This window comes from Folsomia candida, unplaced genomic scaffold (assembly GCF_002217175.1).
Source record: "Folsomia candida strain VU population unplaced genomic scaffold, ASM221717v1 Fcan01_Sc020, whole genome shotgun sequence".
In the NCBI taxonomy this organism is placed as follows: domain Eukaryota; kingdom Metazoa; phylum Arthropoda; class Collembola; order Entomobryomorpha; family Isotomidae; genus Folsomia; species Folsomia candida.
The window spans coordinates 2,068,706-2,086,247 of record NW_019091212.1 but is presented as its reverse complement, the minus strand read 5'-3'; the positions used below and the strand labels follow the sequence as shown (position 1 = coordinate 2,086,247).

Below are 17,542 nucleotides of genomic sequence, written 5' to 3'. Positions count from 1 at the left end.
CCCAACTCAGTTCAAATTCTGGTTCGCTTCTTTTACCTCGGAAATCAAAAGCGTTCTTAAAAACATTTAATAAAAATTGAAATTCATGGAAAAATAAATTATGTAAAATCAAAAAGGGATAAATGTGATGTTGATAGGAGTCGGTGGGTGGTTGTTGTGAGTGAGGAATAACAGTATGCGGAATGTGTAGACGGATTATTTTACAAAATAGTGGACAACAAAGCAAATTAACGGAATCAATGTAAAGTATAAAGCAAATTTCAAATTTGTGGGATTTTACCTAGGGACCGAACTTATTGAATTTCTTAATTTCAAGTTTTGAAGAAATAAGAAATTGTAGAATAGTTTTTATTTCTTGGGGAACAACATAATGTCTAACGTGAGAGAAAGTGATACATCTTTATGGCTGCATAACAAACTCGGGTCAAATGAATCCTGGTCAGGAGGAACAATTAGTTCTCAACTTAATCCTGAAATTTTAAGAAATATTAAGGATTGTTTTATCGACCTACAAACACCTGTCAAGCTGAAATTATTACTGTCGTTTTTTCATATTCCTAGAAGAAATATAGACGAGGTATACATAATAAACAATACCCACATAACACATAATAATTTAACATTTCATAGAACATATGTGCTATTTCTACTAGTTCGCATTCGAACTAGAACTGTACATCATATGAATTTGAAATTATACTATTCTGTAATTTTCTTGGGACAGTGGCGTTTAGAGTTGGAAGAAATTATAGAAGTGGCACAATCAGACAGTGAACAATGGGTGGCGATGTTGGCCGAAATTATGAAGCCTTATCCTTCTTCGGCCAGCCTTAACCATGATATTCAAGAGCCGGAGGAAAATAGAAGGATTTTTCTAGACCTGTTGGACGATGTCACGCAAGAATGTAAAGAACATGAACTCAATAAATAATTAATTGACCATATACAATATATAAACGCGTTGATATCTAATTTGTTAAATATTTAATCTAGTAAAACGAGGAAAGGATTTAAATCTACTTCCGCTAGAGTGTTTATATCTTAATAAGAATGCCTTAGCTACTGTTGTTGGACAACAGGTAGGAATGTTTTGCATGAAAGTTTAAACATGATTTTTAAAATTCTAAATTCCCAAGCAGAAAAGTCCGGTGAAACATTTTTCCTTGAAAAGAAAACCAAAGTCTGCACTTCTCCGAGCAGAGTTAATTCATAAAGCGAACGAAACTGCAAAGACAAGTGCTAAAAAGATTCCTGCTCCCACAATTCCCCTTAGAACCAGAGGCATGCCAAGGAAAATGACTGACACGAGTAAGCGTCACCACCCCCTAGTTTAAACACATTAAGATTGCCAAATTATATTTAATTAAATATTTACGTAACTAATATTTTGTACAGCCCCACTAAAAGGAATTCCTAGCCATGCCACCACTAGACCTGTGCAAATATCTTCCACCTCCGCTTCCCGAACCCTTTCTCGCACTTCCGCTGGAAAGAAGGAGGGTGGTGTTAAGCTGCTCGAAATCACGGAACAACCAATGGGTTACGCCTTAGCAAAACGGCGCAAGAAGATGCAAGGTTGGTAAAACACATGATACGGTTTTATTTGGATTTTGCTTGCATTTTTTACTTATTCGTGCTAAAATTTAAATTATTATTAACCCTGCAGAAGAAGAATCCAAAAAGACAAGCGCCACCGAAGAATCGACCAATGCTAATGAAACACCTGACTATGCAGCCGGCTTATCATCTATCTCAAATATCCGTCCTCCCTCACCACCCCCACCGACTCCTCTTATGCCTCCCCCAACTCCGTCACCTTACCAACCTCCAACCCCACAGCCACTTATAGCCCCTCCCACTCCAATGGTCTCAAGTCACCAGTACTCCCGAATCCCAGACGGACCCCCACCAACGCCTAATCCTCAACTTGGTCATGATTCCATGACGAATAGTTATCTTCCTCCAGCGTTGGGAGGAGTTAGAAAGGTAATTTTTCACACTTTATTATTCAGAATGTTATTCATTTAAAACTCGCTAAAATAACTGCAATTATCTTAATATCAGATTGAACCGGCCCCAGCACCACAACCTATGACAAAAACAGTAATTTTACAAGTACCGACCAATCAACCCCAACAGATAGTTACATTATCCGTAAGTTAAAGTCTTTCACTCGTCAATGGTTACTGTGAATGCATGTTTTATGGCATTATTAAAACGTTGAATGTTTATGTATGCAGAAAGAGTTAATGGAAAAGGCCCAAGAAATTTTCAGAACGGCTAACAAAGCAACACGTCCTGAGAAAGAGCATATTCTAAAATTCATGGCTGGAACGAGAGGTAAGGTTTATTTATGATAAACGCGTTGTTGCTCTCGGCCATGGACATGAATTTTAAATTTAATTAATTCTATTGTCAGATAATCCCTGTCCAGAGCTGGGCAGCATTGTCACGATAAAACTGAGCGAGCATGAAGAACAGTTGCGCCAAAAGGATGGTGCAATTATCCCATTCTCCGTTGAGACTCATTTTCAAATGAATTATAATACAGGAGAGTGGAAGGTGATACAAAAGCCACCCAAAATGGACAACGTTTCACACTCTTTGATGCAAGCAACAGTTTGAAATTTTAACCTTGAATAATATACCAATTGATGCCATTGATGGCGTCTTATATTTATGATAAGCTCAAGAAAGATGCAAGAAAATAGTGTATTAAACTAATCGTGACAGAATATATTATTAAATTTAATTAAAGGATAATTTCCAAGAGATGATGAGGGATGTTTGTTTATTTTATTGAAATATGTATCTTTTCTGAATTTCTAGCACATTTAACTTGACTTCTTATGTAAAAAGCATCATAATGGTTTAAACGAGTTATTTACTTGGCCACCCCTACAACAGCAGGACGAATGACTCGATCGTGTAATTTGTAGCCCAATTTTGATACGAATATCACCGTTCCTGGCTCCTTGCCTGGAACTTCCTGCACAACAACGGCTTCATGCTCATTAGGGTTAAACTTTGCGTCCATAGGGTTGATTTGTGTGAGACCGTGGGTTTTGAAGACCTTTAAAATTTGTAATTATTATTATTATTACAGAGTGTTCATTATTAATAACTTTGAGAAATGGAAACGTCAAACCTGCAATAGCCGCGCACTGGTCATTGTTAATCCTTCAAACAAGTCCTTTAAATGCTTATTGTTCTGTGTTAACTGATCCTTTGGAACACTTTCAATTGCCATTCGAAGAATTTCTTCAATCTGAACAAAAAATATTCAACAGGTCATATTTTGCACTTTAACACACAAATAAATGTCGTACTAGCATCATAAGTAAAGTAAAAGTAATAAAAAATTACTTACCTCGGTTAAATCTTTACAAAATCCTTGAATGGCAAATAGTTTCCCATCTTGAACCTGTTTCGTGAGTCGTGTACGAACATTTTCCGTCTCTGCCAAGGCTCTCAAATATTTATCCTGCCCCAAACATAACAAGAACTTTACGTTTCACAGAATATTAGGTAAATAATAATATTACGAATCGTAAGTTACGATACCTCAAAGTCTCTAGCCCTCGATAAAAGTGCTGCATTTTCTGACGTGGCTCTGTTCACCTCCTCCCTCAGTTTGCGTTCCACCTCTTCCGGTTCAGTTTGGGGGGAGCAGCTGCTGGGTCCTACGTCCCTAGGATTTTCATCCAGTCGAAGACCTTGTTCGGCAGGTCTGGCTTTAGCGTCGTTGATGTGAGGTTCGGCATTTGAGGCAGTCTTTCTATTCGAATAAGTCGTGCTGAAGAGGCAAATGGATCGTCGTGGTGCAGGAATTAGTCTGAGAGTTGGGGTTTTTAATTGAGTCCCTGCTGGTAAACTCTTGGATATCGTGGATAACACGCTCAACACACGTTGCCCACTCATTTTCCCCTATTAACATAACGCAAAAGGTCAATTGAAAAAATGTTACTATTTCGTAGTAAGTGAAAGAATTACAACCGAAGTAACTAACCTTTTTCGCTTAGTGCTCACAAAGTTTGACGGTATCGAATTGCGTTGGCTTATCGGCAAGACTTGAGACGTGATAAAGTGATATCTGATGTTGATAAGTGTTTCTTCTTCTTTAGTAGAAACTAAAATGACTGAATTGCATCACAGACTGACGAAATCCAGTGAACAACGTGAGTGAGAAGTGGAGATTGATCATCTCAGCCTTGCCGCGGAAGATCTGATCCAGTCTCATTTCACTCTGATCTATGTCTTCAAAACCTCCGGCATTCTCTGCTCTTCGCCAGCAATACTTTTCCAGTGATTCCTAGTTATCATCCGCATCCCTCCTCGTGCTGATAATAAACCAAAAGTTTTCCACCTCCGTCTTGAACAATTCAGCAGGGGACCTCCCCTCCGGGGTTAACCAGATCAGTGCTTGTTGTTTTCCCCAAACGTGCACCCTAAATTGTTAATTGGAATTCTTTCATTCACCGGCCTGGTTAACGGTTTCTCGAGCGTCCGCTAACCTTGTGTGGAAAATGTGTACACTGCACGAACTCATAAAAATACTATTTTCTAAATTGGAATTTGTTCAAATGTTCTAATGTATACTTCAAATTTGATGTTTGATTACATACATAATGCACATTTGATGTTACATAAACCACTGCAAATTTCGATCGTTGACTGGAATAACCAAGTTCCAATAAATTTACTCAAATCCAAGTCCTAAGACTTGCAAATGCTAACCAAAAGAAATTTTAAGGAGTATTTTAAATGAAATTTTACGAAATTTGAACGAGTTTGAGACCAAAATTTAAGTGAGATTACAAGAAAACTCGCATATTTTATTCATCCTGTATACAAATGTATCTCAAAAAATCTCATTTCTCTGCGACGACTCCCACAAATGTTATTATGGATCATTATTTTTACTAAAAATTGCGTAATTTTGAGCGAGCCATCAATATCGTTGGAAGCTGAAAAAGTATCTTTTAACTGATATGGGAAATCATTTTCCTTCTAAATCTAAACTGCATAGCCATATTGCAAACTGCATGTACATAAAACCACACACGATGAGAAATGTAGATTTGTTAGCTTTGTTTGTCCATATATAACTGATCGTGTGATAAAACCATACTCTCGAGCTCACATCTTTCCCAAGAAGAATAGAATTATAAAAATATGTTAAATACGACTTTCCGAATAAAATTAACCTTCACAAATTTGCAATCCCTTATACAACAGATTTGATGGTAGCTTAGCATGCATCGATACTCATCCTCAGTTGTGATGTAAGTATGTATGTAGTTTCGGGTAATGGAACTACGACGACATGGCTAAATACCTACTTATAATCGGATACAACATAATTTAGCCTTATGTCTATATTGCTTGTTTATCAGACACAAGTGCATACATCGATAAATCCGAAATGTAGGCCCATATTGTGTTACCTACATTTCGTATAAGAAGAAAAACAGCATCATAATAATACTGCACGAGCCTTGATCAGATTGCAGATTTTAGATTTTGAATTATTCAGTCTGTTGTAGCAGTGATGGTACGCACTGCATTACGTCAACTAATTGAGCAAGCACACGATGGAAGGAAACCCACTGCAATCTGATATCTGAGGATGAGGTAAATCGCAGACGTGAATTTGATCTGAAAGAAGCTGACCTTTGCAAATTGGAACGGGAACGAAAAGGGTGGACTTCTAACGGGACACGGGAAAAGTTGCTGGACCACTTTTCGCAGTTCTTCTATCAAGAAAGAGTGGTCTTTGGGCTAATGACCCAGCACAGCAATACTGCATCAAATACTACTGACTGTGATATCAGAAATATTTTACAAACAAAACCGAGATTGCTCACTTTTCTGCAATACTTGACTTTGTCATTTCACAGTCGATATGAATGAATTGTATGCTGTTACTCGATAAAATTGTACCAACTCCAAAACCCATTTGGTGAGTAACTACCAGAGCCAAGGATGCTAATTTCCTAGTCGTGAAATTGTGGAAATCATAAAATAAACCAGATATGCATTCTATGAAATTGGATTTAGTATTATTTAAGATTACAAAATGCTGATCACTTACAAAAAGCTACAAGTAATAAATTCTGGTGATTCTCAATTTCCCCATTTGTTATGCAACATTATTCTTTCAAGACTTGGGTTTAGAACTATGAAATAATTGTCATTAAAAAGTAGAAATTCATCCACTTGTTTTCTCAGTTGTTATGGTTCGGTCAGTCAAATAAGGATCTCGAAATCTTAAATAATTTTAATATCGCGAAGAGAACAATGAACCAATTCCTGTCCCAGTTTCTTTCCTTTTTTTGCGAGGAAAATGCAAGGATAATTAGCAAAGAGAGATGAACTTGCTGACAAGTCAACCCACTTGTTTTTTTTTATTTTGTGGTAGAGGATGCAACAATAAAAAAATCAACATGATAGAAACCCCACAAGATAAACTGATGGTGGGTCGCAGGTAGAAATTAGATATATTCTTCTATATCATCGATCGAGGCTGAGTAACTGGACTTGCGGCCTGCGATACTGATTTTTGTGGAATTACTATCCTCTCCGTACGTAAGCCAAATTATTGCACAATGAGACAAAGTTTTAGACAAAACAGGTTTTTGACAAGTAATAATTTCACACCGAAAATAAGCAATACCGGGACGAGTATTAATGTATTGCTTCACTACTGGCATGCATTTTTCGTCTTCATAACATAATAATAATGAGGAATATGATCCAACAAAGGTGAGATGAGGTCTTGCCTTAATAATGGCCCGGTCAGACGGCTTTTTGCCTCCACTATTAGCACCACAACTACTGGGACACCGTTGTTTCTTGTTGGAGGAATGCCGTTGCCTTTCGCCCGATACTTTCATTTTGGGCTGTAGTTTATGAAATACCAATGTTTTTATGGGTTGTCAATGACCCACACGGATTGAACCCCTCGTCATCATCTCACTCATCATTGTGATGAGATGATGCATGAAGACCCCTTACGCCAAATTTTGCGAATCTCATCCAACCCTCACTGATTTGAAACATTTATCCAATCCAACTCCCCCCACCAGAAAAGAGCCATGTCCAATTTTGTAGCATAATACAGGTTTTCATAACATAACTGCACTCAGTCTGCCTTATATTTAAGCCAATTCCGGTAATCCATCCAGCTATTAGTTGCTTTGTGACTCCTCACCTGAGATCATCTCCCTCATCATCGTCTTAATCCGTTGTGGAATTTAGTTGATATGCATTGTTTGTGAAATTCATCGGAAACGTCCAAAGGTTTTTTTCCAGAAGACGCGGAAGGAGGTGACCCCACTCGATTGCATAATGGATACCAGAGTGCATTACGAGGGAGTGGAGACTGGGGATTGTTGCCGTTTCTGAGCTACCCCTCTCCTCTCCCCCGTCAATTGCTTTGGAATTTCGACAAAATTAATATAACTGGATTTGGATATCATTTAAACAAATCGAGATTCAGCATTATGTGAACATAAGATCTCGAAAGGTATGTAATATGCGTTTTGATTTTAAAAATTTGTGAATGTGAAAGCTTTTTAAATGGTTAAAGTTATACAAAATCAATTATTGGCCAAAAATTGCCCAGATTTTTAAATATATTGTGTACATGATTTCCTGTTCCGAAAAGAACCTTACCAGTTGGGGTCCTTCCTCTCTGGCCTGTTTGGAGCGTGGAGAAAGCATGTCAACACTCGGGCAGAGCTACATATTCCATGCATCCGTCACAACAACAAACTGACTGATTGGTAACAGACTCGTACTACTCTGTTTCCGTGAAAAGTGGAACAGAAACGTGGATTTCGCTGTTACGAGAAAGGGAGAGACAGAGGGAGACGAAAAACTGGGCTTGATCATGTCTACTAAAAAATTATTGTAATATTTCATTTCCAACAAGTTCCTCGTGGTATGCATCGGGTGGACCTCGGCACTATGTCTCATATCCATCACGACCCTCACTTAACGTGTCATCACCAACCCATTTCTCTCTTGGACGGTAATTTACCACTCGTCAGAAAGCCAAAATTTCTATTAAGAAATTTCCTAGCGAGGGATGAAATGAAAGGCGTAAACAAGAAAAAAGACTGTGTAAATTAAAACAATTTTAATGGCTCCCCAAACAAGCTTCCGTTTTCAAACTGGAGCAGGAATAAAATCATGTACAACTTTTTCATCCATTTCATTAATGCAATGATGACATTATGCATAAAATTTGGTCTTGTGAACATGCATCTAATGGATAAGTATCCTGCTCCTTGTTGACAAAAGGAATTGGAAGGGCAGAATAGGTAAAAGTTCTCCTAGCTGTCACGGATGACGTCGAGACATCAAAATACTGACCTGGACACCTCTACCTTTTGTACACTAATAATCACTCACAAGACAAAGTGACTTGTGAGACTAACTTTTTGAGCAACTTCACCTTAAGAGAAACCACTCGATAATTCCAAGTACTTAGTAGTCAACTGGGTTTTTGACGTCTTTTGGCCGAGAGACCCTTTTCCCACTAATAAACTTGGCAGCAGCAGCAAAATCAGAGAGTGTGGACATGGCTCACACAGAAGTTGAGGGTCAGACGCGACTTGAGATAAGAAGACCAACTTCAAACCCCTCAGACATCAAAATCAGGAAAATGTATATGCAGCTGGATGGAACAATTAGCCATGAGCACGAGTGATTGACGGGTCTTGACTGAGGATGAGTTTATAAGCTTCTCATGAAAATCTGCTGTGACAACGTTATTTGTTGGTTTTTACAAAGAAAAGGTGCAAGGAAATGTGCCCTACACTTTTCCCAACATCATCGTCCTTCTAATGCATATTCTAGCCAAGAAGTTATCATACTTTGCACACCCAATTTCCATAAGTTTCTTAAACTCCTTAACTCCACATCAGTCCGCAGTAAATAAGTAAGCACCAATATTGACTGGTAAGCACTTATTGAGCAGAGAAAAAAGGATTTAAAGGTGTTCTTCCATCCATCAGATCTCTGTACTTGATAATTCACTTCCCTTTTCTACATTCCAAGCCCTGAAAGGACCAACTCTGCTTCTTGTCACAACATTTTCTGTCACAACTTGTCCGGCTCATTAGGCAGATTGATTTTTGCTCCTAGATTTCCACTCCCATTATTAACCGTGCATTAAATATGCACATACTCACAGTTTGGGAACCCATTGTCGTCATCAGCACCATAATCATCATCAGCGTTGGACATCATTGTGCAACTTCTGGCCGACGAGGAGACTTTCCCAGGTGATTTGTCATGCATATCTGACACGGAAATAGAACACTTGATGATCTCTGGATAATTTATGTCACATAAAATTCCTGGCTTATCCTCACTCAATCGAGAAGATCCTCCAGGAGTATTTAGTAGTTAATAAATAATAAATATGGATGATTTACAATGTTCAGCAGCAGAAGTAGTGTAATAAAAAAATATGATAGTATGGCAGTCACATTATTGCTCCGCTTATCGAATTAGGCATCATACGACACCTGTATCTACACATGTATATCGTCATCCTCATAATCCGTCTTCCTCTAAGTTGACATCAAAATGGGAAAAGATAAAGCTCTCGTTGACAACATTTTTTGAAATCCAAATTCAAAATCAAGTCAATTAATTAATCGACATTGATTAAATAGGATAGGATTGATCAAGATAACTTATTTTTATTACGGAAATCCACTATAGCTTCATACATACGTATACATAGTGATTAGTGTAATATATATGCAGTAGTGGTGATGTGGGTACATAGATATGTATTTACATATGTACTTACTCACATACTTAGGTATATGTCGTGATAGTTGGCTATACATTATTGTTGATGACAGTTGTCTGAGTGGTCGTAATACAGATTACGTATTATGCATCCCACTCCTGGATAAGATAAAACCTCTGATGATGAACACTACTACATATATTCTGCTGCATGGTTTTCACTGATTCTGGTGCAGCCACTCTCATTAAACGTACATACCTGAGAATTAGCCCAGTACACGAGTAGCAGTTGGATTAATACCAGTCAACAATTTTCTAATAAATTTACTCTGATAATATAGAAATACGTAAATAAGTACATAAATAATAAAATTTTAACCATCTTACTCTAAGAAATACTCAGGTGTGATCATGTGCGTGATTATTTCCTGTCTCATGCACCACCTTCATGAATTTTGATATTTTTGGTGATCGTGTTAACACAACTTTCAATGATAATAAGGACTCGCATTACTAAAACTAAGATAAGTCATGCCTTGAGCTTTGTGGTGGAGTAAGCGTGATATGGTTCGTGTAAAAGCTGGCTAGTTCCCAGCCTCAGAAAGTAAAGTAGCGAGTACAAAATACATGAATTTGGTCCATTGGAATATGAACGTACTTCAAGCACGACTAAAACTCAACATGTGACAGTAATAAGTATATAGTCGTTCATTTCCATTCATCCAGACAGTCGAGGAGTTGATGCCTTTCGGAAAGCATGGAAAACGTCTCGTCCTCCAAGAACAAAGTATCATCGTCCCAAATCTTCATTCCATTCGGGTCGTGGCTAACTTGCTAATTTACAACAGTGCTAAACAAAAAGTGGAGTACAAATTTTGAGACAAAATTCCAGAAAAACTTTATGCGCGTTGTTATTAACGCAGTTTATCAAAAACTTAGGTTTATAACGTCCCAATATTAATATATCTATAAATAAATATATAAAAATAGTGAGTGAATGGATCACGGCCACAGTTTCGCCAATGGGTATGTATGCAAATTTTTTGTACAGCAACTTACACCACCCTGATTAACAAGCATTCCATCATTTTGTGTCATTGTACTGACTGCCCAATAATAGCAGTCATCATCATCAAGTTGAAAGTCATATTCATATGGAGCAAGTTTATATGTACCATTTACACACATATGTGCATATGTATGCATGCATATGAAATGCGAAGTTAAACTGGAATTGCATTGTCTTGTCCTCCTTGGTGGTTGGGCGAATTGCTTCGTAATAAATAATCACAATTCATTAAAATTAACTATTTTTATGAGACTGTCAATCTACGCCAGCTATATTTTCACCCGAACAAAAATGGTTTATGTCATCCATTCATTGCATTATCGCATTATTTTTATGATTTTTGTGGCTTCGATTCCATCCATGTCTGGTCCAATTGCACGTTATTATTTTAGTTGTCTTCACACAGTCTGGGACATTGCGGATCGAATTTCTTTCGCGTCTCTCCAATCCTGGTTCGATTTTTACTACGAGACAAAAACGAGACATGTTGGCTCAATATCTATTCTTCAAAGTCACAAAGTCTGCTAAACGATGCATGCATACTAATAATTCTCTCTCAAGCATGCGAAATCTTGCCAAATTCTCAACCTAACTCTGCTTATGTGCATAGATAGATATGTGCCATATCGCAAGAAAAGGCACAATCTCTTCACCTTTGACTGTTCGCCGGAGTGAATACGACATACATATAAACGTAAACGGCTCCAATTTGAGGTTTCACAAATAATATGCACAGCGAAAAAGAGCAGCATGTTTAGATTTTTTCACTTACGCCTTGACTTTTTAGCCCGAAAATTTGCCATAAATTGTCCATGACTGTCAAATAAGCAACCCTTGTTCCGTATTTCTCGCAATAAATGTTTCAATGACTATATTGAACAAGATGTAGTAAATCGCTCAGTTCTCCGCTCTTGCTGCATGGCTGATACGCGAATGGAATGGATAAATCAGGCATAATTTTGATTTACGACGAGTTATCCTAGTTCTTTGGCATGGCGTAATAATCACCCGAATAGTCGTCGTGTTGCTCTAAAGTAGTTGAAGGGCACAAGAGTCAAAGTATTACACACATTTCTTTTTTCGCTAATATGCAGTTCTCCACTTGACATTTCTAATTGATTGGGGCAAAAAACGGCATATTTCCATTGCTATTTCCGTATTATGCTGGATAGGTTGAGCGCATATCTGGTCACAGATTTAATGCGTTATTATTACACAGATGCTTGGCATCATGTTCGGAAGAATATATGATAATGACGATGCGATGGTGTCAGGTGATACGCTTACATCGTTTTCGACTGAACCAATTTTAATGTGGTCAGGGTAAAAAATCAGAACACTCATCTTTCTGCGGCTTCGCTATTGAAGGTTCCAATTTTTTCAGCCGAAGTTATAATTTCTTTGTTACAATTCTCGTTATAATTCGTTATATTTCTTCGTTATAATTTTTTTAGAATGTTGAAATTTTCCGAATTTTAATGCCATTTTAAACATTTCAAAAATATTTATTTAAACTGTCCCTCGGAGGAATATAAAACTATACTTCCAAAAAATTAAATTAGGGTTTTCATAGGCGTTTTTAATTTTCCCAAATATGTACCTACTTCAAAAATTTTTTTAATATGTGGTCTTGGAATGTCTTAGAATCTCGATTCTTAGCCAACATTTTTGTTGAATTTGTTTAAATTGAGTCAAATTTCGAAAAGTTGTAACGTGAAATCCCGTGACTTTAGTTTAAAAATTTCAAGGGTTAAGATTCAAAATGTATCTATAATTCTGGAAAACTCAAAAACATGCGTCTGTTCATTTCTGTGCAATAACAAATTAAAATTGATCCCGTAAAAATCTGAGTGCCTCACTTGACACCATTGCATTGCACGTATTGTATATCGTCATAGCTGTTGTGGGGCATGGGCAAAACAAGCGAGTGCGTGAATAAATCCCCAGATAATCCTTTGTGCACGATGCACTTTATTACCAGCAATAACAACATGCCTGACATTGCCACTGCCTGCATAATCATTATTATGCTTGAATTATGATTGGATCATAAATCATTGCGTACATTGTAATAAAACGTTTAACGCGCTTTTAACGTTTACAAATATCAACAAAACTGCAAATCACGACATGCATAAATTCGCACCCAATTAATTAAAGTTCAGTAAATTGAGACGATTCCATTTTTTATGCATTTATTTAGCTGAGATGGAAAAGTTTGCATGCGTGGGAATTAATTATTGAATATGTATTTTGACATAGCTATTCTGGTATCTCGGCCCAGTTTTGCACTCTGAAAATACATTCAATAATATTTATGCTTTATTTATTGAACTCTGCATGTACGTTGGGACAATATTCCGTTACAGTTCTGTGAATAAAAAATGAAAACCAGTCGAAAACTATAACACTGCAGAGGGACACCTTACAACTGGGAAAACCTTATTTCCCAGTATTGCTTAATGAATAAAAACAATCGTGTTTTATGTTTATGCATATTTTCCTAATCGCATTTCAATAAATAAAAGTCCAGCCAAAGCGTACCTGACTGACCTGACTGGAATTGAATTCAAGTCAACTGACACCGTCACATAATTTATTTATTTCCTTTCCTGCTCAAGATGAATGATGGATGAGAGAGCAGCCTCCTCCCGATTCCAGTCCGTGATGGTCATTTGCCTCCTGATTCTCATGGGTGCCGAGATGTTGACAGCGTTGTCGCCGGTCAGAAAGGCGTCGGACCAACTGAGTAAGTTACACTAATTTATTTTATTTGAGAGGAACTCTTGTTAAGGTTTAGGCATATGACATAACTATTTATTTCTGCAGTAAGTGGTGCTCCTGCGGATCGCACTAGTCGCAAAATTGTGGCGGAGCTGAAAGACGTCGAGCTGCAGTGTCCTATTCCCCACGTACAGCAGCACGTACAGCATGTGGAGTGGTACAAGGTAAGAGAAATTAGAAGAGATTGATCTTCATCACGTCCTGCTCCCAATCCGATGTTTTATTGGCTTATCCAAATTACCACTACGACAATTACAAATTTCTACCAATCAAAAAATCGATTGGGAGATGATGATAAGGTGAAAAGCTTTTCAAGACGTTTTAGCTTATGATACGACTTTATTTTTTTCGCTACAGCAAAATCCTGGAGGTCGAGGGAAGAAGCGAATTACTCAATTTCGCAATCGTTACGAGCTTTCAAACGGCGAGATTAAAATCCACTCCTTGACCACGGAGGACGGGGGAACGTACGTGTGCAAAGTGGGGAATAAGTCAGAGCTGCATTTTATCCAGTTGATCGTCTCAGGTAATTGGGCTTTATTGTACTTGATAACGTCACATGTTACATTGCGCACTAAATATTTCAACCTGGTGGTGGCATCATTGGAAGAAAAACCAGGTGCACGATTTCCAGTTTCCTGCTCTAAAATTAGATAATAAACACTCCTCAATGTTTTTACGACTTGTAAATAATCATCGTACGTATAATTCGTATACAGCGAGCATCACGGCCATTCATAATGTACATACAATAATAATCTTTTTTATGAGTAATGCAATAAATAAGTGGTGTAAGGTTCACTGGAAATTGGGTCTCAATCCCGATCGCATTGGTTTGGTGGATGATGAGACGCTTATCTATCCACAATTGTCAAATCTTGACATCACATATCTCTCACCACCAACAAGCCAGTTACTCTGCAGACTTGTGTCAAAGTGTCAGACACATGTAACCAGGCTGATTAACCAGTTGTTAATTTGGGTCCACACGCAGTTATACTCATGTTAATCAGCAGTAGTACCTGCTGTGTATCATTGTAATGGTGTCCTCCTCTCACATGGGTCGTAATCACGTAATGTGTCGTCCTTCTTTGTTTGCTCCCATGTCAATCCATTCTCAATTGATGCGAGGGATTCGATTATAATAAAGCACTAAATAATACACACACTGTTACATTTATTCGTGCACATACTCCTGGTTCCAGTTAAGAGAGTCGATGAAAAAGATGATCCTTATCCGGATTCATGACCATTAGGTGCAGACATGCATGGCATTTATTTATGTGTCGTCCAGTCGTTCGTGGGTGATCGTCGTTGAGTAATTAATCTATTCTATTCTGGATTGTTGTTCCACACTTTGGACAGTTTAAGTGATATCGAACGTCAAGAGAGAGAGGAGATGAGCACAAACAATGGCTATTTATTTTTTGTTATGTGATGCCAAGTGGAGAATAAATAATAAAAATTTATATGTATCGACAGCAGGTGTGCTAATACATACATATGTCGTCAAATTGGTAGTAGCTAATCTGTCCAAATTCCCAAAATTATCACGAGAGCTTAAAAGATAAACCCTCATATTTATTTTAGCTTTGACAAATAAAAAACTCTTTTTTGGTGACACTCTTGTCAATCGATTTCGTTGGCATATGAATACGATTATTGATGAATTGGCATCATATCGATGAATGTTGTGGATTTTGTGCAAATGTGCAAAATGCGTGCAAAATAAAATGTATGTATTTCCTTTTTTTAATGGGATGAATTTCTTGGTACCGTTTTTCACAGGTGAGCAGACCATAAAAACGAACCATCTCAAAATATCCCAAAACCGGAAAGGGAGCAGTAGCGAGGAAGCCTACTCGGAACCTCACATCGCCAAAAACCTTCTCCCCAAGCAAAAAGTCTACCACCAAGCGAAAGGACAGCCCATTGTTTTCCTCAAGTGTGAATCCAGTGGGAATCCCAAGCCGACGATTACGTGGTACAAGGTAATTGTGCCATCTATGTACATTTACTTTTATATGCTGACAAAAACGGTCAAATTTACAATGAGATTGGTACTTTTTTTAGAATGGTGCAATGGTTTCTTCCTCCACGACAAACGTTTCAACTCTCAAACTGCTGAACGTATCCCAGGTGGACTCCGGTCTTTATAAATGTGAAGCGGTCAATTTGTTTGGCATCTCCAGATATGAAGTTACCATCCAAGTGACTGGTGAGGGAGAAACGATGTGTAGATTTTTTTCAATAATAATGAGTTTTATGTTAAAATTTTGATTGAATTTCATAGATTATTGGTTTGGAGCTTCCGAAATTTTGGAACTGACTCCCCGAAATGTCACCGTGACGGAAGGAGCCACTGTAAATATTTCCTGCATCGCGAAATTTGAGATGAATCCGTGGTTCTCCTGGGTTCGGAAAGTAGCAAGTAACAAGACTGAGAGTAACAAGGTGTTCTTCCACTTGGGCACATCTTCATATTACGAGGTACGTGCTTATCAATCCGAGTGGTTGTCGTACAGAGTGTGTTACATATATGCGGTCAATATCTAATACATAAATCGTGCTTACAACAGGTATTGAAAAGTACCGTTATGAAGCCGAGGGGCGAAAATGGCGTGTTCTCCACCGATCTATTAATCACAAATGTGACGAGAAACGACTCGGGAGTTTATTACTGCGCAGTGGCAGGACTTCAAGGATATAATCTCAGTGAAGCCACCATCACGGTAGAGCCAGGTAGCTAGTAGTTTCCACAATTTCCGATTTAGGAAAACAAATCTGATACATATTTCATAATCCACACTTTATTTTAATGCAGGCCCTTCCCAATTCTTAGGTTCCCACATAAAAGGGATGGCAGCTCAATGGGCCATCTTATGGACAATCTCTTTCATTTTCCTAGTCATGTTAGTGATCCTCTGCTTCGTCAACCTCTACGGTTGTCGCCCCCACAAACCCACCATTAAACCAGTGTCCCCCACAAACAGTAAGTCTCAACACTGCCACTTGCCAGAGAGCTCTCCACTCACGATGAGCACGCAATGCACCACGCAAGAGTCCTTCGTCCCATTGATGGTGGGCGGTGGTGGGGGTGGCAGTGGGAGCTACTCTGGACTCTCCTCCTTCGCTGGCGACTCGTTCGAAAGTGATTACGACTCGCCCAGTGCGTCCAACGTCCTCATCTACCAGCACCAACACCACCCTCGCCCCATCTCCTCGTGGGGGACGAGCAACGCGAGCAGTACGGGACACACTTTCTACGACCACAAGAGTTACCGTCCCAACAGCATATGTTCCGATTATCAGTGCAATAGCAGCGTAAGCAACCCGACTTCGAGCCAGTGCCACATGGCGTGCTGTCATCACATCGGTGGGGCGAGGGAGATCGAGGTGCACAGACCACGCCACCACGTCCACCACCACCACAAGTCTCTCGTGGGAAGTACGAGGTCATCCTCCAAGAATTATGGGAGACAGTCGTCATCATACTATTACAACCCCCACCACCCTCCAGCCTGCCCGTCGTCATCTCCGTGGCAGACCAACTATCCCACTTATGAAGAGGACGACTACTATCCCTCGACCGATTGCGAGTCCTGCGTCCAAAAACATGACCCCATACTGTCAAATGAGCAGATTTACCACTACCAGTAAAAAGAGAGAGCTATTACACAAGTGCATTATCTTTGGATGCGAGAAGTCTGTATTTAATAAAGTTCAAAATAAAATGTTACCCATTAATATAAATAATAGCACTTATTTCAGTAGTGCTATTCACACATATATTTCTTGTTTGGTGATTATTTATCTTAATTTTGCTGTTAATTTTATTACAAACTTTATTTTATATTATTTAACCCTGATGAATCAAAGAGAATAAATCCGTAATGTGCACAGCCTTTTTGTCGTGAG

General features: G+C 38.4%; 3 protein-coding genes across 4 annotated transcripts; 2 read left to right on the top strand and 1 right to left on the bottom strand.

Moving 5' to 3' along the window:
• Positions 1–2: 2 nt before the first annotated feature.
• LOC110858117 (negative elongation factor A) lies at positions 3–2,772 on the top strand. Its single transcript, XM_022106786.2, has 9 exons — positions 3–577; positions 725–905; positions 994–1,079; positions 1,140–1,308; positions 1,396–1,575; positions 1,667–1,986; positions 2,065–2,154; positions 2,241–2,340; positions 2,420–2,772. Exons 1-9 carry the CDS (start codon positions 371–373, stop codon positions 2,623–2,625), a joined length of 1,539 nt encoding a protein of 512 aa, XP_021962478.1. The 5' UTR covers positions 3–370; the 3' UTR covers positions 2,626–2,772.
• A 2-nt stretch (positions 2,773–2,774) lies between these two features.
• On the bottom strand, positions 2,775–4,188 carry LOC110858118 (grpE protein homolog 1, mitochondrial). The gene is made up of 5 exons (XM_022106787.2): positions 4,010–4,188; positions 3,565–3,927; positions 3,371–3,484; positions 3,149–3,268; positions 2,775–3,073 (listed from the first exon to the last, which is right to left on the bottom strand). The coding sequence occupies exons 2-5, from the start codon at positions 3,919–3,921 to the stop codon at positions 2,885–2,887; spliced, it is 780 nt and encodes a 259-aa protein (XP_021962479.1). The 5' UTR covers positions 3,922–3,927; positions 4,010–4,188; the 3' UTR covers positions 2,775–2,884.
• Positions 4,189–10,012: 5,824 nt separating this feature from the next.
• On the top strand, positions 10,013–17,526 carry LOC110858019 (fibroblast growth factor receptor-like 1). 2 transcript variants are annotated; one of them, XM_022106652.2, is made up of 9 exons: positions 10,013–10,797; positions 13,462–13,589; positions 13,670–13,788; positions 13,982–14,150; positions 15,413–15,615; positions 15,698–15,842; positions 15,918–16,114; positions 16,204–16,366; positions 16,467–17,526. In XM_022106652.2, the coding sequence occupies exons 2-9, from the start codon at positions 13,466–13,468 to the stop codon at positions 17,282–17,284; spliced, it is 1,938 nt and encodes a 645-aa protein (XP_021962344.1). In that variant the 5' UTR covers positions 10,013–10,797; positions 13,462–13,465; the 3' UTR covers positions 17,285–17,526. The 2 variants fall into 2 exon arrangements, with proteins under 2 accessions (XP_021962344.1, XP_021962343.1); XM_022106651.2 differs by having other exon boundaries at positions 10,015–10,797; positions 16,449–17,526.
• The last annotated feature ends 16 nt before the right edge of the window (positions 17,527–17,542 follow it).

What these genes read in the sequence shown, in the direction of transcription:
- LOC110858117 (XM_022106786.2), top strand. Translation starts at nt 371, where the DNA reads ATGTCTAACGTGAGAGAAAGTGATACATCTTTATGGCTGCATAACAAA. An exon ending in CTACTGTTGTTGGACAACAG is followed by an intron (nt 1,080 to 1,139) that starts GTAGGAATGTTT and finishes ATTCCCAAGCAG; the next exon opens with AAAAGTCCGGTGAAACATTT. An exon ending in ACGGCGCAAGAAGATGCAAG is followed by an intron (nt 1,576 to 1,666) that starts GTTGGTAAAACA and finishes TTAACCCTGCAG; the next exon opens with AAGAAGAATCCAAAAAGACA.
- LOC110858118 (XM_022106787.2), bottom strand. Translation starts at nt 3,921, where the DNA reads ATGAGTGGGCAACGTGTGTTGAGCGTGTTATCCACGATATCCAAGAGT. An exon ending in CGAGGGCTAGAGACTTTGAG is followed by an intron (nt 3,485 to 3,564) that starts GTATCGTAACTT and finishes TGTTTGGGGCAG; the next exon opens with GATAAATATTTGAGAGCCTT. An exon ending in CCAGTGCGCGGCTATTGCAG is followed by an intron (nt 3,074 to 3,148) that starts GTTTGACGTTTC and finishes CAAATTTTAAAG; the next exon opens with GTCTTCAAAACCCACGGTCT.
- LOC110858019 (XM_022106651.2), top strand. Translation starts at nt 13,466, where the DNA reads ATGATGGATGAGAGAGCAGCCTCCTCCCGATTCCAGTCCGTGATGGTC. An exon ending in TATCCAGTTGATCGTCTCAG is followed by an intron (nt 14,151 to 15,412) that starts GTAATTGGGCTT and finishes CGTTTTTCACAG; the next exon opens with GTGAGCAGACCATAAAAACG. An exon ending in CGACGATTACGTGGTACAAG is followed by an intron (nt 15,616 to 15,697) that starts GTAATTGTGCCA and finishes TACTTTTTTTAG; the next exon opens with AATGGTGCAATGGTTTCTTC.